This window comes from Pithys albifrons, chromosome 7 (assembly GCF_047495875.1).
Source record: "Pithys albifrons albifrons isolate INPA30051 chromosome 7, PitAlb_v1, whole genome shotgun sequence".
Classification (NCBI taxonomy): domain Eukaryota; kingdom Metazoa; phylum Chordata; class Aves; order Passeriformes; family Thamnophilidae; genus Pithys; species Pithys albifrons.
The window spans coordinates 47,674,042-47,699,754 of NC_092464.1; the positions used below are offsets into that span (position 1 = coordinate 47,674,042).

Consider the following 25,713-nt stretch of genomic DNA (forward strand, 5'->3'; position numbering starts at 1 on the left):
CAGTTGTTTGAAAGGGGTTTGTGTGTACGTTAGGCATTTGGCAGCGCGAGCGCTCAGCATTTTTTCCTATCTGATTATGCTGTATGGGTGGGAGCTGCACTGACAGTTTACGATTCCTCTTCCATATGCGTCTTATCTTCCCAAAGATAGTGTCTGGAGACGTCAGCTCTGTGAGGAGAGACTGATGAATTTATATCAGAAGAATCTTTTTGTCTAGCAGCTCTTCAACACAGCACACTGTTCAGAATATCTCTTAAAAATAGAAAGTACTGGCGGAATATCAGCTTTGTCACGGTAGTGCCATTTATCATCAGTGCCTACTGGATTTGGTTAATCCCTGGTATTTGTAGGAGAAAGCCTGAGCTGCCCATGCAAGGCTCCCTGTGCCCCAGTTTTTAAAGTATTTACTGGTATGTTTTGTGGGATTGTTTTGGAGTCTACAGCCAGATCAGCACTAAGTGTGTCTACTCTCTTTAGTTGTACCTGTGTGGTTTTCACTAGGAGTGTAAGTAGGATGGTCTATAATCTTCAGTTCTTCTGGAGCAGTGATTTTGCATGTGTATTTAACTGCTGCAGCCAGTTTCCTATTATCAAGGTGCAAGGGTCATACAGTGTCATGAATCCACCATCCAAAAAAAAGCACAGAGACGGTTGCTTCCATTTTTATTATTCCCTGTGCTTGAAGAAGGTTTCACCTCCCAGGTCTACTCCTCAAAACTGGAATGCTCTGGAAAACACTGTCAAACCTAGAAGTTTTTTCCCCATTCAGTTGGTGGTTAAATTTTGAACAGTTTGAGTATTCCTTGTTTTCATCCTCCTGAATTTTTCATCCTCCTGAATGTTTCATCCAGTCAAACAGTTCTGCATGTTTCCCTGTCACCCTATTTTTACATCCTGTTTTCCTTACTGGCATTTTGCCTTCTGGGTGCAATGCATGGCAGGCTTGATATTTTAGTACTGTGTTATTCTGTATAGGTATTAAATCATTGGTTTGATTGTTTTCATAGATTGTTTCTATGGCACAACTTTAGGAGGCAGTCACAGTAACAAAGTCTGTGTGAGGCACACCTCTTCGAATAATCTGAAATGCTTTCAATGGAGCAATGATTACTTCATCTGCAGAATATCAAGAAATAGGAATGGGATCAGTATTTGAAAGGTTTATAATTTCTCCACCATGGACTTTGTAAGCCTGCAGGTGTGTGAGCACCATTGAGAAGGATCACTGGTGACCTCTTTATATTGCTTTATATCCACTGTTGAATCCAATAAAACTGTCACTGGGGCTCAGCATTCACTGTTCTAACTCGTCCCTGGGGGTAGCTGCATTGCCACCTTCACCCTTTCTCCACCAGTTTTGGGGGTTATCAGTTCTTCAAGCTTGAGAAGGTCTGTGGCAGACTGGAGGAAGGTATTGCATTGCAGTGGCTGGCAGGGCGTCAGAGTGAACCAATGGGGAATATCTTTGAGAGCATCCAAACAATCCTGTTTCATACCCTGCATGTAGTTTGTTATGAGCTGCTTTATCTGCCTTGGAGCTTGTTACGAAACATGCAAATCATATTGAAACTGCACAAGACATAATTTTGCACCACTATGTGCATCCCATCAAGCATGATCTCCTCCTGTCATCCCTTTCCAACATACAATTGCACTTCAGCTCCAATATTAGGAGAGCTCTGGGTCTAGACAAGCTGACTTTCTCATTCCCATGAAAGTCTGATGTTTCTAAGACTGTTTTGTGCTGAAGCCCCTGACCTCAATAAGGTTAAGGATCTGGATTACTCAATTAGCACCCAATGCCAAGAAAGAAAAAGCTAAGCTCGAGCCACCATTCCCCACTTGGCCAGGGCGACTCTGTGTGTGGGGTTCTGTAGTCCTCTTGCATCCTTATGCTATAAAGGCCATTCTTATGTCCAGACGTCTCTGAGCCTGGCACGCAGGAGTCCTCTGTGACTGGGAAGCTTTCAAAACTCCTTCCTGCATGTCATTGTGTAGCTGGAAGCTGGGATTCCTTCCAGCTCACTGAAGACACTCCGACATTGTTCCCTCCTAATCCCCTCCTCCTCAGAGAGTATGGTTTTTCGGAAGGCTAGCATGTTCCCTTGTTGGCTTTCCACGCGGGAACACAAGCTGCAGTTCATGGGAATAATGTAACCCTGAATCAGCGATGAGCCAAAGCGGAGGGCAGCTGGATGGTGTGATGGTGGTATGAGCCCTTGGCTCTATGGTGTGCTGCTGAGGATGCCTGGCTAGCTGGGCTGGCTCATGGTGAGGCTCCATTTCTCTGCTTGCTGGCCTGCTGTCAAGAAGCACAAATGTTCAGTGTGGTGGGGCTGCTGGGTTTCAGCAAGAAGAAACGTTGCCCCCTCTCTCCCCCTCTTGCAGTCACTCGGAGTATGATTTGCTACTGATTTGCCGTTTCTCTTTGTGTGTTGGTAGCCAGGGGAAATAAAAGCAGGTTAATGGGACAGGGAGGAGGATGCTTTCTACTGAACTGTCCTTTTTTCCTTCCCAAACCCAGATACAAGGACAGAGACTACAATGTAATTAATATATAGACATATTCAAATTTCTTTACAGGGACATGTCTTACTGCAGGATTTTGACTTTGGAGGTTTGGGGTTGCATACTTTTTGAGATGGTGGCCTTGAGGTTAATCCACGTCATACCAGAAGGTGCTGCTCCAGAAGACTTTGCGCAGTTCTCTAAACATTCATGTGCCCAGGGAGAAAGAATAAGTAAAGGATGAAAAAAAAATTATTCCAGCAAAGTAGTATCATCTTTTCCTGCCTTCTAGCAGGTTAGGAGATGAGGTGAAATGAAAACTTCCCTTGGTACATGTGGCTGTGCTGCTGTTCACTTTGCTGTCCCTTCTGATGTTATTAGCTGTGTCTGGAGTGCTAAAGGAGATGATTTGAGGAGGAGGAAGCTGAGATTGAATTAAAACTGTGGTCTGTGGCTCACAGAGGTGTGCTAGACAAGCTCGTACACCCAGTTTGATAGTTTGAGGTCTTTTTCAGGGTTTCTCCTAATGAAAAGAACTTGGAAGCATCTATAACCACGAGCAGCAGGCAGCATGAGCAGGATCCCTAAAGCAGTGGTGTATATATATTGCAGCCTCCTTTGCAGGGTCGGGATCTAACTTTAAAGTTTTGCCTGTTCTGAACATTCAAAAATGGTGAGGATAGTTTCTAGAAAAATAGCAGGACTAATTTAGAGCTACAATTACAAATTTTGCAGACTGTTGTGATTCATAACCTCACACCTTTTGGTTTCATCCCTCAGAGCAATGCCCAGTGGAAAAGGCTGCATTCCCTGGAGACAGGCAGCTAAAGTGGGTGGTGGGTAGGATGCCTTGCAGCCAGATCCCACATCAATATGCATGATCTTAGATTGGATATTAGGAAAAATTTCTTCACTGAAAGTGTTGCCAAGCATTGGAACAGGCTGCCCAGGGAAAAGGTTGGAGGTATTTAAAAGACATGTAGATGTGGCATTTAGGGACACAGTTCAGTGGTGGACTTGGCAGAGTTAGGTTAATGGTTGAGCCTGGTGACCTTCGAGGTCTTTTCTAGCCTAAATGATTACATTATTCTATGGACTGCTGCTGTCTGCTGTGAGGTTTAGGTCATGCCATGCTATGCCTTAAAGGGCACAGCAGCTGGAGGCACTTTGCTGCACCTCCTCCAGCTAACCCACATCCCTTTTGCCTCTCCCATCCTGTAGACACGATGGGTGTTTCCCTTCTTGAAAGAGGGTTTCAGAACATTGTTGTATTTTGGGATGGGGAGGTGGAGAGAGGAAAGCAAATGGCCAACCCCCTGGCTCTGCCAGCTTAGGAAATCAGATGGTTTGCCTGCCACGTGAGGTTTCTTCAGCACAGAGCTGGTGGTGAGGTGGTTTGTGGTGACACTGACTGACTGATGACAGAGGTGTTTTCCTGCTGGGCACTGGAGGGAGTAAATGGATCCCAGCAAAGCATTGGCTCACTTCTCGGTGTTACCAAACTCATTTTGCATCATGTCTTTGTGTCTGTGCACACATACATTGCCCCTGCTGGCTCATCAGAACAGGTGTCTGGCTTTCTTGCTATATGTCAGGGCAGAGAGCTTGGGTGCTTTATGACTGAGCAGAAACTCCACTGTTAGCATGTATGTACATGGATAGTGGCTTCTTGTAAGACTGGAAAAAAAAAAGTTGTCTTTCACAAAGTAGGAGCTGGTATCCAGTAACTGGGGTTTATTTGCATAGGCAGAAGTTGTGCCATTGGCTGCTCACTGCCTGTGAGGGCCGACTCCTCCTGCATGGTGTGTAGACTTCAGCTGGTGAGAGGTTTTCTGTTGATCTTCCCTGTGCTCTTTGCGGCTCTGGGAAGAAAGCAGCATCCTGCCATCCAGCTCAGGGTCCTCCCTTTTCAGTGAAGGGAAGAACATCACTGCTGAGGATCTGCTCCAGTGATTGCTGAGCCTCTTCTTCTGTCCATCTTGACTACTAAACTGTGTAATTTTTTTTCATGAACTATTCATGCTTTTCTCTGAAGATAAGGATGATTTCAAATTCTCCTTTCTGCTCCCTTCTTTTCTGGGAAAGCTTTCCTTAGCATTTTTCTCTTTGCTTGTGTCATGAGGTGTTACGTGTTTTCTTCTCCTCACCATGGTCTCCTAAAAGAGGAAGGCATGAATACACCCTCTTCTTGTTTGTAGCCTTTCCTCCCCAAGTGCACCACTTCTTTCCTCATCCTCCTGTGTCATTACGTGGCCATTTCTACATGTGGAACTGCTGCAAGTGGGACCACCTGAGCTTGCTGTAATTGCCTCACTGGGCATCCTATGGACTCAGTAAGAGGTTGACTTTGACCCAGAGACTTATCCTACCCCTATATTACATTAGTAATCACTTTGTCTTTCCTCAAGCTCCTTTCCTCAAGGATGGTGCTGCTTCACAGTGACCTTATTGAGGGTGAGGTACCATATTGCAGTCTTGCACTCAGCTTTTTTTCTTCAGTGAAAAAGTTGAGTGCTACTGTACCTCCTTTCTTTTCATCATCTGTGACATGGCTGGTCTTTTCCTGTGTATTGGGGTTTTATGTTTTGGGGGAAGCGATGTGGTTTTCCTCATTGTCTTATATATATATGGCAGAGTAGGGTTGTCATTTGCTTAGTATTTTATTGCTTAAACTAGTGGAAGACTGGTGAGCTTCTAAGGGACCACAGGCAGTTCTGTTTTAGTTTAGATTCAGGAAGCCCTGAGTGCTTGGTTGTCATCCCATCTGAGAGCAGCCAGCCCAGTGTGGGGACAGGCACCTTCTGAGGTGCTGTTCCATGGACTCCCCTTCATCAGGAGAAGGTGCAGAGGCTTTTCTTCTCGCCACCTGGACTGCAAACCAGAATCAGTCCAATTGAAGTGATTACTGTGATGCCGTGTCTGGAAGCTTCAGTACCCTTGTGTGTGCTGCACAGCTGCCTGAAACCTCTCTGCTTAGCCAAGGTAAATGGCAAGGGGAATTAGTCAATGTCCTCTGCCTCCAAACCCCTTCTTATTTCTGAGCCTTGAATTAGTCATGGAGCAGTAAACATGAAAACAAATGAAATAATCTTTTTGGTGCAGGTATGATAGAGTTATGCACTATTAGAAGTTTGGTGAATGCTATTAAACTTTCTTACACTGCTAGGACTTGCATAATGTCAGGAACTTCTTTTTCCTGTTCCTTACACTAGAACAGAGGCTATGTGGTGTGTGTGCTATTTTTCTCATTTCTCTATAAAGCAAAAAAAGGCATGTTATTTTTGCTTAACCAAGGGAGATAAGGGAACTTCCTCTTATTAAATCCTGTGGCAACGCAATCCCAGCCACATATTATCCAACTGAAGTTAGGCACATGGAGACATCTGCCTCTGACGATTTTTATTTCTATTAGTGAGAGAGAGAGTCAGTGTTTCTCCTCTTTAAATATGAATCCTAGTAACCCCTAAGATGTCTGGCTGGATCCCTGCCTGTGCAGGGTTACTTCAGTTCAGGGAACGCACATTGCTGCAGCTCGAGTCAGTCTGCATCCACTCACAGGCAAAGCGCCTTAAATCTTTGCCCTACACACGCTGCATAGCACAAATAAGAAGATGGTGAGAATCATGTGTTTAACGAAATCTCCTTTCCATGGCTCTTTGAAGAGCTTTAAAGAGATTTTTTTTTTAAATCCCCAACAAGCTCACATCCTTTTAAATTTAGAAGGATTTGGGGTTTTGCTTCTATGTTTACCTGTGCCCTCTCTAAAGGAACCCCTTTGGTGACAGAGCTGACACAGCAGAATAATGTTTATTGTCCCCCATTATGCATCTAGTGAGGCAGATATGGCAAGTCTTCCTTGCTTTAGACCTTAAATCCTTCTTTTTTCACTTAGAGGATACCAGAGGGCTATTTCCTCTATAGACACAGCCCTCTGCAATTTATGTAATGGTAATTTCTGCAGCTTTCTCTAGTAACTGGTTACATATCTCCATGTGGCAGTTGTGACAGTTTGCAGGCATCAGTGTTTAATGAGAACTCTGTAGTGAAATAATGACCCTTTCCATCCTCCCAGCCTGTGTGATTTCTTAGGTGCTCTGCTTTTGGGTTGAATTTTTATTAATTTCTGTTTATTTTTTTAAATAACATATGGCCATTTAAGATTAAGCTGTAGCTGTTCAGTGATTGGGGATTTATTTGATGACCTTTGAGAAAGAAGCAGCCTAAGACTTCTGCTGCTTAAGAGAGTCTTGCTGAGAAGAGGACTGTGACACTTCCCGTTGCTGTCCTGTGCGTCTAACTAAACTGGCACTGGTCATCCACCAAGTTTTTGTTCTGCCTCCACTACCATAATTAATCCTCCACAAACCAATATTTGCAAATTGTAATCAAAATTATAGCTAGGAACTATTTGTCTGACTGGGAGGGTGAGAGGAAAACAGCGGTGCTACAAAAATCAAAGCAATGTTCCAAACAGCAAAGAGTAAATGCTGAAGTAGTGAATAATGTATTAATGCTCTCCTTAAATTGGAAGTAGGAGCCCTTTTAAATTATATTAGTAGCACATATAATGTGTGTGCTTTCCTGCACTGTAAAATGTCTAAATGAGGCACTAGAAAGTGAGGTGGTCAAAGAGGAGGAGGCCATGGTTGGGGGCTGTAGCCACTCTGGTTCTGTCCCATCTCCATCTCTCACATGATGCTGGATGAGTTGTGTCACTTCTCTGCAGCTTCAGGCATATTCTGTTCAGTGATAAAGCAGCACGTATTTGAGATCCTTCCGCTAGCTGCTTGTTACTCTTTCTCAGCAGCCAGAGCTGATCCAGGTTAATCTGGGAGCTTCTTGTCTGCCAAGTAAATTGGCTTCACTTAAACAGCTGCTGAATGCAGCTCTCTGAGCAGGAGTGGTGACTGCTCAAACCATGTTATCTGCTGTTGCAAGAGACAGACTATACCTTGGCTGTATGTGTTGGGGGTATCACCATTTGCTGCCTCTGTAAAGCACATGGAGGGCCACAGGGAATAGTGTATGAAGACACTAAATTAGACAGGCAGGAGAGGTGCTGCCTGGTGGGGACATGGCATGGGAGGAGGTTCCCCAGGTGGTCAACTCTGGCATTTGGCCAGGGCTGAGCATGGTTGTGGTGCTAGCACTGGGAGCAGCGTGCCTGGGCAGTGCTGTTGTGTTTCAGCATGGTGCTGCTCTGCCAGGCCTTGTTCAACCATGGCACACTATTCCTTACCAAATCTGAGCACTTGGAGGCTGAGACTACAGTGCATTTGGTTTTTGTTTGCTGATTTTTTTTAACTACTCTGACAAATGCAGTGGTTCTATTTGTCATAAAGTCATGACTGATGCCCTTGAACTTGCAGGACCTGTTCGAGAAATGACATGGGGTCCTGGTTTTATGGCTGTTCTGCCCATCCACCTGGAGGTTCATGAGGGTCCACTTTGATGGCAGTCTGCTTGAGCTTCCACAGCACGTGGCTTTTCCTTGTGACCAAGGAGAAACTGTGAGCTGCCATGCTCCTGTGCACGGTCCTCAGCTGCAGGGAAGCATTTACTAGGCAGGCTGCTGTACACAATGTTTTTGCAGACATGGACTGAAAGATGGTTAATCTGCTTTTGTAACAGTGCCTGTTATTGCTAGCGACATAAGCTTCTGTGTGTGTGCCCATGCAACACTCTTGAGTTGGAACTGGTTATTGCACGTGTAAGTATTCCACAATTTAAAACTTTCAGTGTTATCTTCCATCACAGAAACTTCAGATTTTCCCTCTTCTGTAGGAGAAATAGATTATTTTAATGAGGTGCCTTAAGTGATAAAGTTCATCCTGATCTCAAAGTCATGAGATACTATAACAAAGAGACTGCTGTGATAAGCAAATGTTAAGTAACTCAACTGTGCCCTTTTCTAAATACATATTAGAACAAGGTGAAAACCTTCTGTTGTACTTGCTTCAAGGCAACTTTTAAGATGGCACATTAATAAATCCATGGCAGAAAATGCCACACAGGTTAGGAACTAGGCAGAAGTTCAAATAAAGGATTAGTTGCCCTCCTCCTTACCCATTCCTGAGGTGTGACTGACATGACTGTGGTCTCATGGTTGGTGAGACATCCTTTCTGTAGTATCTTTTGGTTAAATGTTTCATAACAGCGTGTCGTCTGCTACAGAATGCAGCTTCAATCTTGACAGCAAGTTACAGCCCAGAAAGCCTGGGAATCACCGAATGAGATGCAAATATGGTCAGTGGTGGCATTCTTTTATGTGAGATGAGAGCAGGGGGGAAAGCAAAGAAGCTGTTTGCCTTCTTTACTCTGTGTCTCATCCTGTCCTCCAAAGAATCTGGAACAAGCTACTGTTGTGACAGGAGAAACAAAACTTTACTTGACCTATGTATCTAGTCAGATAAGCCTTTTCCTTTGTCAACAAAGACCGTTGTGGCAGTATGTATTTGCTACACAGGGTAATTATCCTTTATGATGGGTAATAAATTATTGTGCTCTATAACAGTATGTAATTTGAGGGAGTGGGTGCTGTGGCAGATGGTAGCCCTTGAGATCTGAAGATCCTGAAGAAACTTGACTGTGTCAACAGAAGCCCATAGCCCAGCCCTGCAGGTAAAACAACCCCTTCCTTTAGTACAAGTGGGCAATTGGTTCGTTTGGGATCTTCGGAACAGACATTAGAAGAAGCTTCCTCACTCAGAAGCTGGTGTAGCACTGGAAAATGTTATCCCAAGGTCATGGAGTCTCAGTGTTTTGAAGGTTTCCAAGACTCATTTGGGTGAAGCTACAGCTGACCTCATGATTATTCCTGTGTTAGGGCATTGTTGAATCCAGCCATCTCTTTTGACCAACGTTCCTAGGTTTGTGGTTCCATAGTACTGCTGGAGACAGACGTACAGTATTTGGTTGGTAGAGGACTCTACCACACAGAGTCTCAAGGAATTTTCTGGGATGCAGTAGAAAAAGTGAATGGTTGCAGCCTGTGCATAGTCTGCTCGGCTATATGTTTATATTGCGTATTTTCTGTTTGAGTGGTCTGTCCCTTCTGCTTAGTGTATCTCTGCTAGAAAGCTCTGCCAGCAAAATGAGCAGGGGCTGGTTTGAGCACAGCAGTTGGCCGGGAGAGTGCCTACTCAACCAGTTTTTCTGACTTTGAGACCTGAGGACGGATTACATTGCTCCCGGATTAGAGTTACAGCTATGTGATGCATCCCCTGGAGGTTTAAATCAAAACCTTTCCGTGTTACTCTGATACTCGGAGCAAAGACTATATGCGGTTGTGACTTTTGGCTGACCAGAAGCTTAAGCTTCATGTAACCCTCATCACACTTCAAAGTCATTATTAAAGTACAAAACAACTGGACTAATAGAAAGACCGTCTGGTCTGCTATTTGGGTTGAAGTTACATAAATGGCACTCCCAATACCCCATAAGCTAAATTCTCTATTCTAATATGATGTTGTAGATGAAGCTGGTAGGATACTTTTCTAATTAGCTCTTGGAAAGGAGGCTTTTAACTTCTTACTCTTATTTGACAGGTAGTTTTCTTATCTAATTGCTGTTTTCTGTGGGCCTTTGCAGATGCAACCTCAGTATTGGCTGATTATTGTTTTCTGACTAAAATATTCTTTTCATTTCTGGCAACCTAAGAGTGTAGTATCAGTGTAAACAAAATTCTTTATAGCTTGACATCAACACCAGTTGTGAAGAGCCTTACTGAGTTGTCTTCCATGGCTTTTCTGACATTTAAAAGCTTCAGTGCCTGCGAGACGGAGGAGTGTCATCTTCTCTGGTACACAAAAACTCACGTTTTCTGCCTTTGCTCCCTCTGGCTATCTTATTTTCACAGCTTTCAATTTCTTTGCTTCGCATTTTGGACTGTGCAATCGACTTCAATTTTAGAAGGATGAATGTTCATATTCATTCAAAGCTTGGGTACCAAATTGTTCTGTTTTCAGTAACCTTTAAGTGGGCCAGCTGAGTGACAATTTTGAGTAATTCTTGTCTATTGCAACCTTTCCTTCACCATATGGTATAGAAGCTAGAAAGAGAGCAACCCAGTTGCTGGCAGTGGGTCCTGACGCCATTCCTGGGTGTGATGCAGCAGATGGCTGCGCTGACTGGCGCTCCACTCTGTTGATGTGCAAGCTCGACAGTGTTAGGCTAGGCCTGTGCTAGAGACTTTTGTCAGAATAGTAATGCAGGAATGTTATCTTGTGAAACCCATGCCTTCCTCCTTCTCAAGGTGACAAGATCTCAGTCACCCTGACAGTCTTTGGGTGCCTGCCCCTTGCTCTTGCAGAGCACTGTGGTGTCAAGGTCTTGTCACCAGCTTCCGAAGCTCCACTCTGATAACTTGGATGACCTGGCTTTTGGCCATAAGTCCTTAAAACCTATGGGATGTCTGCTAATACAGATTCTGCTTTGTTTTCTACCTGTTATAATGATGCACTTCATTTTAGCCTTTTTGTCAAAATGTCTTTGAATTCGTGAGACAAAATAAGCTGCTTGTGAAAAAGCCATGGAGAAGAGTGCACTTGACCAGAGCACTGCTCTTGTTTTCTGTAGTGCTCTTTTCTCTTTGTCGCAGTGTTTCTCTTCAGCGATTTCATAGTGTCTCTCTGAGCACTTCTTGTGTACATTTTTCTATTTTAATCCCTGATGTTTAGCCTCCTCCACCACTTAAACAATTCCATTTTGGCACGAAGTCTTCTGCTAAAGATGCTTTATGAAATGCCCAAATGCAGTGGCACTCTGCCAGCCTCTTCGAAGTAGGAGCCAACTCTTGAGGGTCAATTTCTTTGTTAAGAGTGGACGGTAGAAAACTTTGAAGTTCTGTATTCAGATTCAACCAGGAAGCTTCAATACTCTTTGCACAACACCGGGCTAAATATTACTGGTGCTCAGACGTTGCCAGCTCAACACGGTTGTACTACCATAAAACTACAGCACTGCTCTTGAGCATGTATTTTACAAAACAAACTGACTTTCACTGTATTCCTTTGTAAGGTTTTTAACCAGGTAAACTCATTTCTCTGAGACAAGAATGTGCATGTATGACAAAGTAATATTCTGAAATTGAATAAGGGACCATGACAGGCTTTCGCATAAGAACTTGATAGTGCAGTTTCACGTATCCAATGGAGAAAGGGAAGCAGACTATTTCAAATCAATTTTTTGTTTCTTCCCAGTGTTTTACAGGGACACAGAGGGAGATTTTTCAAAGGAGAGTCACTGTTAACCACTTTGGCTCCTAAGGCCCCATAATTTTATTGGTAGCCTTGTAATTCATGTTAGAATGGTAGCATGGTGGTGTGCCCTTTCTCAAACATGTCCATTTGATTCAATTAAGAACTACTAAATTTTTCCATTGCTGTAGTAGAGCAAGACTGGGTAGGAGAAGGTGCTGTTTCTGGAATTAATGCAGTCTACCCCAGCAGGGAATGATTCAGAAAATCCAGAAAAAGAGCCAAATGCCAGAGACCGTGTACACTATAACATAATGCCTATATTTGGAAGTTCTAAGTCACCTTTGCTTTTTAGGACCTAAATTTTTGTTTTCAACCCTGCTCTCAACTCTTGTTGGACAGATTTGAATAATTCAGTGCAAGTTAAATAACTTGCCCCTGTCCAGTTTTATGACTCAGAAGAAATCAATGTTGCTGCAAACACAACATTTTCTGTGAGCCTCTCTCCTTCTGCAGAATTATAGGAAAACAGGCATCCTTTGAAAAATTAAAAAATAAAAACCCTGTCACTGTGAACATTATACAGAGGACTTTGCCCGATTTCAAAACCACTGAACATAAGGTGAACTGTTTTGGATAAAGACAGTAACAGTGTTGCTTTTAGCTAAATACAGTAAGAAATGAAATATGGAAGAAGGAAAATACACTTTATCATTACCTAAATTACGCTAAAAGCCAACTCCTTCTCCCCTTTTTTCTTTTTCTTTTTTTTTTTTTTTTTAATGAGGGCAGCTGATTTTGGTTTGCTCTCTGTCAGAAGTGAGCTGCAACAACTCCTGTATTTTTTTGTGAGTGAATATGACACACACACACCCCTGCCACTAGCAGTAGTCCTCTCTTCTGCTGCTTAAATTATCATGTAGTAAAATGTTTGGCATAGGAGCAACCAGTGGAGGTGGAGGTGGTGACAGAGAAGCCTCCTGGACTGTGTTGGAAGTTAAGCTGCGTTGCCACTGCATGTACATGGTCCCTGTTAGAAGATATGTACAGGCAAGTTTGCTGCATCCAGTATAATTTAATATAGGTATTTGATTCACTATTTCTTTATTCATTAGTCTACCATTCTGTAGTCATTATGTTACTGGCAGTCCCAGGCCTTCTGTGGTTTCACCTCATGCATTTGGGAATTTGAGGCATATTTTCAGCTGCCTAGTCTATTTTAAAATTTCTTTTAAAATTAAAAAAAACCCAGGAAATTATGGGTTAGAACAGATTGATCCTTTTGAGCCATTTATCTAATTAACCTTTGCCTCTCAGGAATCAACTTTGGGTCTGTTCAATCAAGTGCAATGTATCCCAGCCCTTAATAACCAGCATTTCCTCTGAGGACCTTGGAAGTCTTCCCTGCCTTTTAGTTTTCTAACTGCTGCTACTCTCTTGGCATTACACCAATTTTCAGAGACAGGACTGGAGAGGGACAGGAAAGAACAACAGGACATCAAGAGAAAAGGCCATAGGATGGCCTGTAACTTAGCCAAGTGTTTCTAAAAAGTGCAGTTAGCTCAGGGCTTGTGTTTTCGGTACTCTGTGTTCTAAATGGGGATGAGTTAGCAAATCTTTATGAATATGATAATGAAAGAAAGGAGAGTATTTACATGTGCATTATGTGCATGCAAAGGATGACCCTATTGTGACTTCCTCTAGTATAAAACATCGAGGGAATCTTCAGAAAGAGAGATATTATACAAGTGGAAATTATGTCTCATCTCCTTCCACCTTACCTGACAAAGGAAATAATTAGGCCTGAGATTTGATTCTCTGTGTGGAGGAAGAGGTTTCTACCTCTCTACGGTAGAAACACTCAGAATATGGACGTTCTTGATGAGCATCAGTGCCTCACAATTCGGGAGACACCTCTTCTTGGAAGCTGGATAAGAATGATGTTTCTTTAGTCTCACTGGGATTCTGGGAGTTTTGAGCACCTCCCTTTTTAATTTTACTGTGTGTGACCTTCTCTGCTCACTGATGCAGTAAAAGTCGGTATGCACAGCAGCATGGATTTCATCTGTTTGAAAAGAGCTTGGGTTGGGTGTTCCCAAGGACGTGTTCAAGAATGCTTCCAGGTCTCATTATACATGGGCATTCACGTGCTTTCTCCAGCCAGTTGTGGTTTGGGTCATTTTGTGAGCATGCCTTGCTCTCTTCCAGAGTGCTAAGAAGAAGTTGGCTCTTCTTGTAATCTTCCTTTTTGGTTTTGCTCTCGTGCAGTGGGAATACACAATGCCCAGAGTTTATGAATCATCTTTCTGTTCCTGCAATGATATAGCTGTGCTGAAACCACAGCATCAGTTGAACATGAGTCAGACCCTCTGTGCAAAGTTCATAGATCCTGCAAAAAAGTGGCTTTGCTGTAGGTTTAGGAAAGAAAATAGCAAGAAGAGAACATCCCTGAACCTAGGGAACTACTCAAATGGAAAAAGAAAGGAGTAAACTATTGTTAGCTTGGGTAATGCTGCTGTTCCCCCCCCCCCCCCCTTCAACTCTCAGTAGTAACCATCTATAATTCATGTTTTCCCTCTTATAGTTCCATTACACTTTCCTTTCTCCCCATGACAAATACTCCGATCACTCACATAATGCAATAGGATCTGTGGATGCAGCTGTTGGAGGAAGAGTGTTTGTGTGGCCTGGGCTACACTGCCAATTTGCTTGATGGATTTCAACTTCTTTGCTCCTTCCATTTACTCCTGGTTCCCTTTCCAGCTGTGGTGCCTTGATCTGCTTTTTGGTTTCAGACCATGTTGCAGGCAAATCAGTGGTGATTACACATGAAAGAACATTTGTTTCCATCTAAATGAGGAAGCTGCAAAAAAGTAGCCCTAAATAAATTTTTATATGTATATATATGAATATGTTTAAAAATTATATATGAAATGTATCTATTTTATGTGTATCTATAATATAGATATATAAAAATACATTTAATATATATTAAGTAAATATAATTTTTTAAAGGAAATGAAGTTCCCTGATTTTATCATAATTATTTCTTACTGTAGATACATTTTTTTTCTGAGAACCTTCCAATTCATATTGTTGTGTCATTAGCTGGCAGCTAATCCCAAAGCAATATGGCATGGTATTCTCATCCAAGCCCATCAGCTTACTTCATAAGCTCTCCAGTGGCCTCCAGCAGCTGTTAAGATGTGGCAGTGGACACAATTTTTCCTTCCATTTAAGGAGCGATTGAGAATATGCAGATGCTTTTACTGGAGAAGGAGAAACTGATTATTTTTTCCTTGTCAGACTTCACAGGGGTAGGTGGAGGAAGTTTATGAGGCTGAAAGTCATTAAGCACGCTTTTTGCCTTTCCTCCTTTTGCTTCAGTTTTTATGGGGGTGTGAGCAAACAGAGTCTTGATGGGGAGATACAACTTTGTAAATGGGATATACCAGCAAAAATGAGATGGCTCTTCACAGTGCATGCATTGATGGATGTCCTGCTGCTCCTTCACTGTAAAGGCACCCCAGTTAGGTCACCCGTCAGTCTGGTCAGTGTGGGCAGCACAGATCATTCTGCAGCCCCAGAGTGCTCAGAGACTTGCTCTGCCATCATCCCACCGTGTTAGACATAGTCTACCATGCTGTTGGTGAGAGCCTGCTGTTCTTTCACCTGCCTTTACGCAGTGTAGCTGTCACTGGGGCAGATGAAGTCAGGAAGCAAAACCTTGAGACTCCTTAGGTGTTAGCAGCTAGGGACAAATTCCAGCAGCAGCTCTGTATTTAAAACAAACACCCAAACAACAAAAATATCCCACAAAACCCCTCCACACACCACCATCCCCTGCCTTGCACCCCCATTTTTTAAAGCCACTAGATCTGTGTTTTTCTGTGTTCCTCACTTTTGGGCTAGCCTCTTTCCCCAACCTCCATGTGGGGAAAGCACGTGCTTGATGCCTAAGCATCTGCCTGTGATCAAAACGATTAAAAAACAATTAATCACAGCCCTTAACCTCAGGCTGTTGACAGCTGGCTACAGCAGGGAGGCACCACAGCCCTCCCAGTGAACACATACCCATGTCTGTAGCTTCCCCATCCCTGTTGTTACTCAGCCTCATCTTGGAAATGCCCAAGGAAGAAGAGAGGCTGTGATGCAGATGGAGAGCTCTAGACCAAGGTGAGGTACGGGGAAAGCAATCAGGTGATGGGCAATGCTCCTTTCCAGGTACCACTATCACAGTTCAGCTGCAATTTTTTTTCTTCTTTTTTTCCTTTTTTCTTTTTTTCTTTTTTTTTTCTTTTCTTTTTTCTTTTTTCTTTTTTTCCCTTTTTTTTTCCTTGATGGCCAGTTTGTAAGGTCTGCAAATACAAATCTAGCGTGTTAATTTGATGACCCAAGTAGTCTTGTCCTGTTCTTTTTTTTCACTAACTCTAACGTGAATGTGTCATCAAGCACTTCAGTTATGTGCATCCATTTCCTGCTCCTGGATGTGTAAGTCTTCCATAAAATTTCACTGTGTGCTATGATGTGGTTATGGGACCTTATCTCAAGAACAAAGGCAAAAGTCAGTGAGCTAAAAGGGTGGCAGAAGGGAATTATTGAATGTTGTTCAAAATGGTGCTTTGGGATTGAGTGGTTTTTGCATGGGCTGTTTGTAACAATGGTTGGGAGTCCAGCTGAACCCAGATTTGGTACAGCTGTGTGCTGAAGATAGAGACAAAAAACCTAGAGAAGTCAAATGGCATTTCTTGCTATTGTTAAATTTAAGCTTATGCACCGGTGAACAGAAAGCATGAGACTTTGGGAAAAACTCAGGCCTTGAGCAGAGAGGTATAAGCTTGCAAAGCAAATTGAGACTAATCCTCAGCTCATTGCTGCTTGACATTGCTGGATGACAAGCCTGGGTTGGTGATGCCTGGCAATGAGCCACATGCTGTATCAACCCTCAGGTGGAAGACAGGCAGCACTGACAGTCCAGGGAGCTGTGGTTCCAGGCTAAGGAGGGAAGGAAAAGCCAAGTGGGAGTATGCGGACAGACTCACCATGCATGAGCTGTTTGCAGGCTACGAAGGTGTCCCAGACACTGGGAATGCCAGCTTCCAGATCGGGTCTTGCTGCTCTACCTTGGCAGCCACCTTGGATCACTGCAGCTTTTGTAGGACACCATAGAGAGGCCAAGTGTTCTCTTAAACACTTTGCTGACTCTCTGATTGCTGTACTTAATGCTTCACATTTTCCTCACTTTCTCCTCTTTCCCTTTTCATCAAAATTACCAGGTTCTGCACTGAATGGGAACCCCAGCTCCCTGCTGTGCTCGGCTCAGCAGACGTAGATCACTGTGCTCATTGATGCAGGGGTCTGCTCTGGAGACCCTCTCTTGTTAGTGGCAGCCAAGTGACCTCTGTCCATAATGGCTGCAATTCTAATTTTGTGCAGGAATGGTCCAGAAACTGTCTGTAATTCTAAAACCTCCCTATCCCTAAAACACCTTCCTAGCTGGTTTTGGAAGAAGCAGCTCCTCTTCCTCAGTTGAAGACCTGAGGTGCATTCTGTGTGGATGGGTCTAGGATCGGCTTTGTTTGGTGGTCTCAGTCTATCCCATCTGCCTTGCCGCAGAGCCATACCCTCGCTGTTTTGCAGGCAGATGATCCTGCAGTGGTTCCTTGAAAGGCCCCAAACCCCCATACTCCAAGAGCAGATGGGATTTTTGTGGGTAATGTGAACTCAAGCTGGGAAGTGAAGCTCAATGCAAATTAAACATAATTGTGATGGCTCACAGTGAATAGGAGTGCACCAGCCAGCAAGGGACCTATCAGCAAGTTTGCAGTGTTGCAGAAGATGCTGAGAAGACATTCCTGGGTATGTGTGATTAGAGATAGTAACCCAGTGCTTTGTGTTTTTTTTAAGTGAGAAGGATTTGAGGAAAGAATTGCAATGATACCCTGAGGCACAGTAATCTGCTGTAGCTATAGGCATTTGCTCAGCACTGTGACTAACCTTCTGGAAACCAAAAGGAATTCCCTTAGAGGAGAATGCTATGCATCACCCACAGCCAAAAAAAGAGGGAGTCATGTTTCCTTGACAGCACATCATGTTTGCATATTTTTACTGCTGGAGGAGAGTCCTTCATCCTGATTACTGCATGTTTTCAAGTATTTTGACTGTGGCTAGGGTGCCAGGATATTAATTTCAATAGCTTTGTTTAAATAGATCATATAAGTAATTGAGTCTGTGAGTATTTTTAATAAGGTTTCAGATTTAAGCAGGGCCTTTTTCATCCGGTCAGTATAGTTACTCACATTACAGGTTTCTTAACCAGTGTACTTTAAACCTGGTAGGTTACAGCAGGCTCTCCAGGAACCAACAGGTTTATTTGGGAAATACGATTTTTCTATGACTATATTCATGACTCAGTGTTTGCATAATGTGGGTGAGGATGAAAGAAATTATGCCAAGAGTCTTGGTTTTCCATATTGGCTTTTGGTAACTCTTTTCATTTTATTAGAGATTTTTTTTATTAGAGCTCTTTCTTCCATGTCTTTCTCAGTTGCTGAGTTTATTCCCATCTACTGTGAAATACTTGGTGAATGCAAAAGCTACAAACAGCAAATAAACTTACGAGCTGCTCTCTGTGGTTGTAAGATTGCTGATGTAGTGCCTAAATAAACAGTGTGTTTTCTTTTTGAAACACCCAAAGCAGCAGTCTTAAAAGAAGCTGCATTTCCAAGCTGACATTGCATCAAGTAGCACATACTAATGTTGCTTGGAACTACTGGAAGAAATAGCAGTAAATAACTGGTTATCAAAAGCAATTTTCCAGGTAGTGGGCTGTAATCCGGTGGGCAGAAACAGCATCTGCAATGGTGCTTTAAGGAAGGAAGGATTTTCAAACTGGTTGTGTAAAGGCTGATATTTGCATTTGCCGATTCCTTTTGACCCAGAAAAAGTACCTGATGTCACCTGAGGAGAAAGGAGTAAAGTACTAGGCACACATTGGTCTCTCAATTTTTAACAGTAGAGGAAGTTTTTGTCTGACCAGAGGTAAAACAAGTGTTGCTGCAAATCATGTAACAACTTTGAATTGTGATTTGATTCTGGCCCTGCATGTGCAGTACCTCTGCAGAATGTAAATCCTTCATATGGGTTCTTCACCTCTGAACAAAAGCACAGCACCTCCATAAACGTAAGGAAATAAAGTAAAAAGATTCCTGCTCCCTGTTTCCTTACTTGCTTCTGTGTGACTCCGTATCCTTTGTTTTAAATAAATGTATACCAGTTCTTGTGGGGCTTTAGAGGTGTAAATGGGAACAAAGGTAGATTTGTACAGTAAGATCATGATCTCTAATGAAAATGGTACTTTAATTTGAGGCAGTCTACATCTTTCTTCTGCAGCTACTGAGTATCAGGTAAATCACAAATAACATTCTAGAAATAAATCAGTCAATTGATAGAATCATCTACAGCCTTCATTGATTTGATGAAGTAATCAAAAACTGTCTAGCTTCAAAAAGAAAAAGACAAAAGTAATTTGCATAACAAAACCCACACTGTTGTCCAGCTAGCAGAAGGGAATGGCAAAATGTTAGCTTTTACTAAGTATACACAGACTTGAAGCCATCTTTGTAACAGCCCAGCTGGCTGTGGGCATCCTGGGTGCCTCCATGTGTGTGTTAGCCTACTTCCCTCTCACCCATCCTGTGTTTTTCCAAAGTGCACTACTTCAGGTCATCAAAATGAAGGAGTGACCACAGAATTCGGAGCCAGGTCTCGATTGTGGCTTCATTGCTACTACCTGTGTTATTGGACCTTGTTCTCTAAGGTGCATCAGCCTAAGCTTCTTCGGAATGGAGCACAATATTGTAGTGTTTGTAAATGGAGGTGCCTTTTTTGCCTGGTGCCCCATCCCATCTTTATTTTGCGTGCTGGCAGAGTTGTAAAGAAAATTATGTTTAAAAATACCTTGTATTGGCTTTGTACTTTCCCTAAGTGTCTTCCAGTTCAGCTGAATGCTTGTGTGAAGCCTACTGTGTTCACCAAACAGTAACACAAAACCACATATCCCCTGCTACTGCAGTGGCTGGACTTTAATGGAATACCTTTTTCATTGTTCTGATTATTCCATTGTTTTATGAACCATCTCTACCCTCTCTGTCTTAGTAATAATAGCCTCTACAGACTAGAAATCTGTTGTCTGGGGGTCTTTTATAATTCATTGAATATAGACTTTTTATGATGCCTTGAAGACATCTGTAAAACAGAAGTCCATTAAAGTGAAAGCATGTTTGTGTTTAGGGGTTATGCTGTGTGTTTCCACCTCCAATGAAAAACAGTAGAAGGACAGAACTAAAGCTATGTTTTGCCAGCTGCAGTCACAGGAGGGATGTACATAATCAACATATAAGAGGCCAGTGGATGTTCAAGAATTCTGCAATATTGCTCTGAGGTCTTGAAAGGCTAATAAAACTTTTCGTAGTATATCCTTTGGCATACTTTTATGTCGACTGTTCTCACTGGCTTTTTACTGTGTCTACAGGGTGGTGAGAGTCATTTAAACAATATTTATATGCATCATTTGAGTCTTCTATTGCCATGGAAATGTTTTTGTATCCCTGGGTAAAGGAAATTATCCTCTAGAGTCCAAGGATAATATATTAAGTGACTCATTTTAAGACTGGGTAAGGAAAGTGAGCAGCTGGAGTTGCAATACAGGTCTACTTCATGGGTAAAAAGCCTGCCAGCTTTCTGTAAGTTTGGCTTGGGGCAGTGTAGGGTGACAGCAGCTTCTGTCCTTGTGGAAGGACATAAGGGATGATGCTAGGATAGGTGGTTTGAACCACCTTGGGACAGTGAGTTTCTTATTTCATTAAACTATATAGTGAATCTAAATGCAAGCTTCAATTAGACACCAAAGCTGTAGAGAGCTGAATTTTAGGTGGACACAGACTTAACTGTGACATCCTAAAGTAGATGCCCAGCTCTCTAAGCAGAAGTGCTGTTGATCCCTTCTACTCTTTGGCCAAGGCAGCTGGTGTGGACCCTCGGTGGGGAGTGCCCAGAGCTGGGGAAGTGTGAGGTCTGGCCTTGCCAGTGCTGCATAGAGGGTAAGGATCACCTCCTTTGACCTGCTGTCTATACTTTTCAGGTTCATACCTGTCCTGTGAGCCCTGCAGCTTGGCAGGGTTGCAACAAGATACTTTCCTGAAATTCCTTACCATGGAAAAGATTGGACTTTAGCACAGCATGAGCACACATGAAAGAAACTGAAATTGAAGGAGGATGGATAATTTCTAATTAGTCATTAAACTGATTATGAAAGATTGGATGTCATACAAGGTTCTCTTATATACCCAGATTTATCTGTGATTTTGCCTGTCTACAGGGCAAAATCCTGCTTGAATAGCTCTAATATTCTTGTTGAAGTGAACGAAATTCAGTGTGCAGGATTTATCTCCTAGAGGTAAACTTAGAAAAGATTCAGTAGGCAAAGAAATTTGGAGTTGATCAGCAAAGGGCACCACCAGAATAATAACTACAGATTACCTCTCTACCCTACTTTCAAACAGTGGTACACATTTCCTTCATCTGTCCCTCAAGATTCTTGCATTGAGTTGTCTTTATTACTGTATCTCATATATAATGTTGTAAATCCCTGGGAACGACTGTCATGGGACTCATAGAAACATGCTGATACTGAAGAACAAAGTTGACTAAAAACAATAGAAATCTCTAGAATATTTTTCTGTGTTTGTCATTCAGAAGATCCTTTGGTGTTAATTTGGGGTATTAAAAAAAGTAGTGATTAGTGCAGTTTCTCTGTGAGGTGAATTCAGATATGCCTGTAATTTGGAAACCAAAAAACCTGCGTGGTATGGCTGATTCAAGGCAAACAAAGTAACACTGTCTCTCTTGCTTTGGTTTGTTATATCCTGAGCATGTCTTGTATCTCTTCTGTGAAGAGAGAAGATAAAAAAGTTTCAGTTCTGCTGTTACTTGTGTTTCTGTAATGCTTGCAATGGAGTGATTCATTCTTTTTTTCTCTCTGTTTTTTTCTTACAGTATCAAGCTTTTGGCTGTGCAGGAGTTGGTTGACAGAGAAGCACTGGAAAAGGTATTTAAAAATTTCTCTAATACAACTGACCTAACACATTGAAGCTCTTAAAGCCCTCTGTGTTAGTTGTGCTTCCTAACTTCGTGGAAAATCATACAGCATAAAATAAGACATCTTCCTAGCTACGTAGTGTGTGGAGGCAGAGGGGTGATGTTTTGTCCAAGCTGACCACGTGTTTTTTGCTGTTCTCTGATTTTACCACAAGCTGGGGAAAAGCAATGCTTTATAAGAAGCAGTAAATAATAAAACCTGGTGTTGCTCTACACCCAAGGTACTGTGAGCACAGCATTACCCTGGAGGGCGGGTTTAGGGCAGATATCAGGAAGACATTCTTTACTGTGAAAGTGGTGAGGCACTGGAACAGGTTGCCCAGAGAAGCTATGGATGCTCCATCCCTGAAAGCATCCAAGGCCAGGCTAGATGGGGCTCTGTGCAAGCTGGTCTAGTGAAAGGTAGCCCTGTGATAGTGGAGGGCTTGGAACTATACCATCTTTAAGGTCCCTTCCAACCCAAACCATTCTATGATGTCCTTCTACTGAGTGAGGAACCAAATGTTGTATTTCTCTACTGTTTTATGATTTTTCTCACCTGGAGGGTAGGACTAGATTCCCAGTACTCATGTGGGAACCAGTGGCTTCCCTTCACTTTCTACACCATTTCCTTCATCTGCAAGCCAAGGAGCCAACTGGGAGGCAGCACAGACTTATGATATGTTTGTTAGGATTCAAAGGAAACAACTGGATTCTGAGCCTTAATGGAAAAACTACTGCCTTAGGGCAGGCATTGAGATGGTGCTAACCCAAGCAGCCCCTCTGTACCTACGAGTGGCTTGGCAAAGCCCAGGGAGGAAGGAGCAAATCTGCTCCTGCCTTGAACACATCCCTCCTGTGTGAAGAAGACCCTGTAGCGCTGTGTGAAGGCTGCATCTGCTGGGTACTCTGGAATTATGGGGTAAAAGGAAATAGAGCAGCAGTGGGTGCTTCAGCCTGGTGCTTTGCCACTGACTGGAGATGCATTTCACAGAGGTTCTGCGTACCACCCAGTTATTTCAAATGGGGCATTTCTTCTCTAGCTTTTGTGAGCTCTGATTTTGAACCAAGGAAGTAGATTTTGATAAAGGCAGTGACAGAAGGCTTAGACAGATGAAGCTGTAGTTTTTCAAATGTGAAGAAGACATGGTTCTCAACCACCCATTTTGCAAAACAGGTCAACATTCACAAATGTTCATCTTGTGCAGCAGTTGGACTCTCTGGCACATCACACCCTGTACATTCTTTCCATTGGACCTGTACCTCCCTTTGGCCCAACACCTCCAAAAACATGTCCTAGTGAGGGCAGGTGATCTCAGCCTGGTGGGAATGGCTGTTTGAGGCATTGTCTGGAGCACTGCAGGAAGCTCTTCAGAAAGGCTTAGCCTCAGAAAACTGATCTTTCTAAATCAAGTTCTCTGAATATTTGATATCGTCTTTCATACGATGCCAAGCTTAATGAATTTAAAAGGCCAGTTTAGCTCTCTGGAAGATAACAGGGTGGAATTATGTAAGTTCAAAGAAATTTGATGTCTTTAATTTTTAAGTACAGGAGGGAAAAAAGAACATAGCCTAGAACAGAATCCCTTGTCCAGCCTGCTTGCAGAGTTAGGTTTTGAGAACACGTGCTATCATATTTTCTATCCGTACATCATTATTTATCAGCATTATAGTACTGGAATACATTATATTGTAGGAATACAGAACATTATTAAATTATAATATTTTAATATTCATTGTAAGATGGGGTTTCTGGTTTTTTGAAGGGAAGTTTTCTTTAAGAAAGCAGTGAACATAATAATCTAAAAGTGTTCTTTGTATAGGGCACTTTCCAGTCTGTCATACATGGTTTTGAACTTCAGAAACTTTCTTATTTCTAAAATTTAATGGCCAACTTTGGAAGTGTTTTTATGTACTTTTGACACTTGCATGGAAACCCACAATGAGTAGAAGCCCACTGCTGAACAGCAGTGCCCTCCTGAAAAGACCTACAGACACACTGTAGTGTTTGTGCTGCAAATTAGCTCCATTAAATTAAATCACATTGAAGTGAAGTGCATGTGTAGCAAGTCTGTTGAGAACCAGGACCTCAGGGCTGTGTCATGAAGTTATCTGGCCATGCCCAACACAGATGGACTGTGAGGTGAAGCACATGAAGCATCAGACTGTCAGAGCAGGCTGCTTAAACCATTGAGGTCTTGACAAGATGGGTACCCCTTGAGGGTATGTTGGGAAAGCCTTCCCCTTGTGTAGCAGAATGTTTCTGTCCTCCAAAAGCTGCATGTCATAGATTTACTTATTGCTTACTGCATAAGGGTTTCATGCCATTCTGACTATCTTAGATACATGTCTTTAAAGTGTCTTGGCCATTGAAAACACACTGAACACTTTGTGAGAAGCTTTATGTCATGGGAAGGCTCTATTTAATTTCCTAAACCCTAATATTTTGGCAAATTGGTCCAAAATGGCCCCTTTAAGCCAAAGATCTACCACACTTGGCAGTGTTTATGCCTGGGGTTGCCAAGACAGAAGGTATGATCTGCAGGGTTTAATTACAGCTGAGACTGGATTGGGACAAGTTTGACTGACCCTTGGATGCTGCTCATCAGCTGGTTTGTTTTTCTGGGAAGCCATGGGATGCCTCTGAGTTGGGGGGTGCTGCTTGTGGAGCTGCACCCTGGTACCACACTTGCTGTTGTTAAGAGGAACAAGAAAATAATAACTTGTTTCAGTGAACCAGGTCACACAAGAACAGGATTGTTTACCTGGTGAAAATTCTGGGTCAGAGATGGGCTTGTTTGTGTTTGTTTTGGCTGTAGCCTGTCAGATTCATTCCACCAGAAGTCACGTGAGTGGTCTTACTAGCAGCTTAAAACCGAGTTTGTGCTTACCTGTATTTTGTCTTGCCTTGAACCTCCAATCGATCTGTTTGCTTCCCTCTACCTCCTTGCTGAGCTCGCCCCAGCTGCTATGGGATTGCATTACTTGCATGCCTTCGATTCAGAAAGTTTGCTGCCATTTGCCGAGGCCAGTGAGGAACGCAGATGGCGAGATGCCACGGGAGAGCTCGCAGTCGTGCCAGCCTCATCCCCACAAGGGTTCAAGGCCACTCAGGCTTTAGAAGGAAATGGCTCAGGCACGCAAGCTTGTTGGTGCTGAGTCCTGTATTAAGCATTGCTTCCTCTTTCAGAAGCACAACTCTGGGAGAGGCTCCCAGAGACACTCTTGCCCCAATGTGTTTTTGAGTACTTTGTTTGATCTAATTTTGGGAAGCCCTTAATTGCAGATGAAGAATTCTACTTGGCAAATGTTAATTGTATTTATTTGAGGAAGGGGAAAAATAATTCTTCTTAGGAACATGCTGTTTTCAAGTTTAAAAAGAAGTCTGTATAAGTAATTAGCAGATCAAACTGCCTAGTCAGGTGACATTTCACATCAGTTGTTGTTTTAGCATTTTAACTCTGTAGTCCTATTCCATAGGCAACAGGTATGCCAAAATAATGGTTCTTATTTGTGCTTGATGCCAGGAGGTTGTGAAGGAAGAGTCATTCATCTTGTAGGAAAAATAAAAATATGCTTTGCATTCTGTCAAATGTTCTTCCCTGCACTTTTCAGGTGTTAATGGAGACTCTCAAGGCTGTTTCTTCTTCAGGCAGGTTGTAGAGGAAAGTTAAATAATCTGTACAATTTAGTACAGATTTTTATAAGGTAAGCCTGCTTTGGGAACAAGCAACAGTAACCCATTATTTTCATATTGGTGTATTAATAAGTAAATGTATCTGCTGTTACTCAAGATGAGAAAGGACTGTCTACTTGGCTCCATAGAGAGAGAAGTTTGTTGGCTTCTTACCTAGGAAATGTAAATCATGTG

General features: G+C 42.6%; 1 protein-coding gene across 1 annotated transcript in view; it reads left to right on the top strand.

Moving 5' to 3' along the window:
* The window catches only part of EEPD1 (endonuclease/exonuclease/phosphatase family domain containing 1), a 61,917-nt gene that overhangs the window by 12,484 nt on the left and 23,720 nt on the right, over positions 1 to 25,713 (top strand). The window contains exon 2 of the mRNA XM_071561407.1: positions 21,762 to 21,813. Coding sequence (XP_071417508.1) covers positions 21,762 to 21,813 — 52 coding nt within the window. The remainder of the gene's footprint in view (positions 1 to 21,761; positions 21,814 to 25,713) is intronic.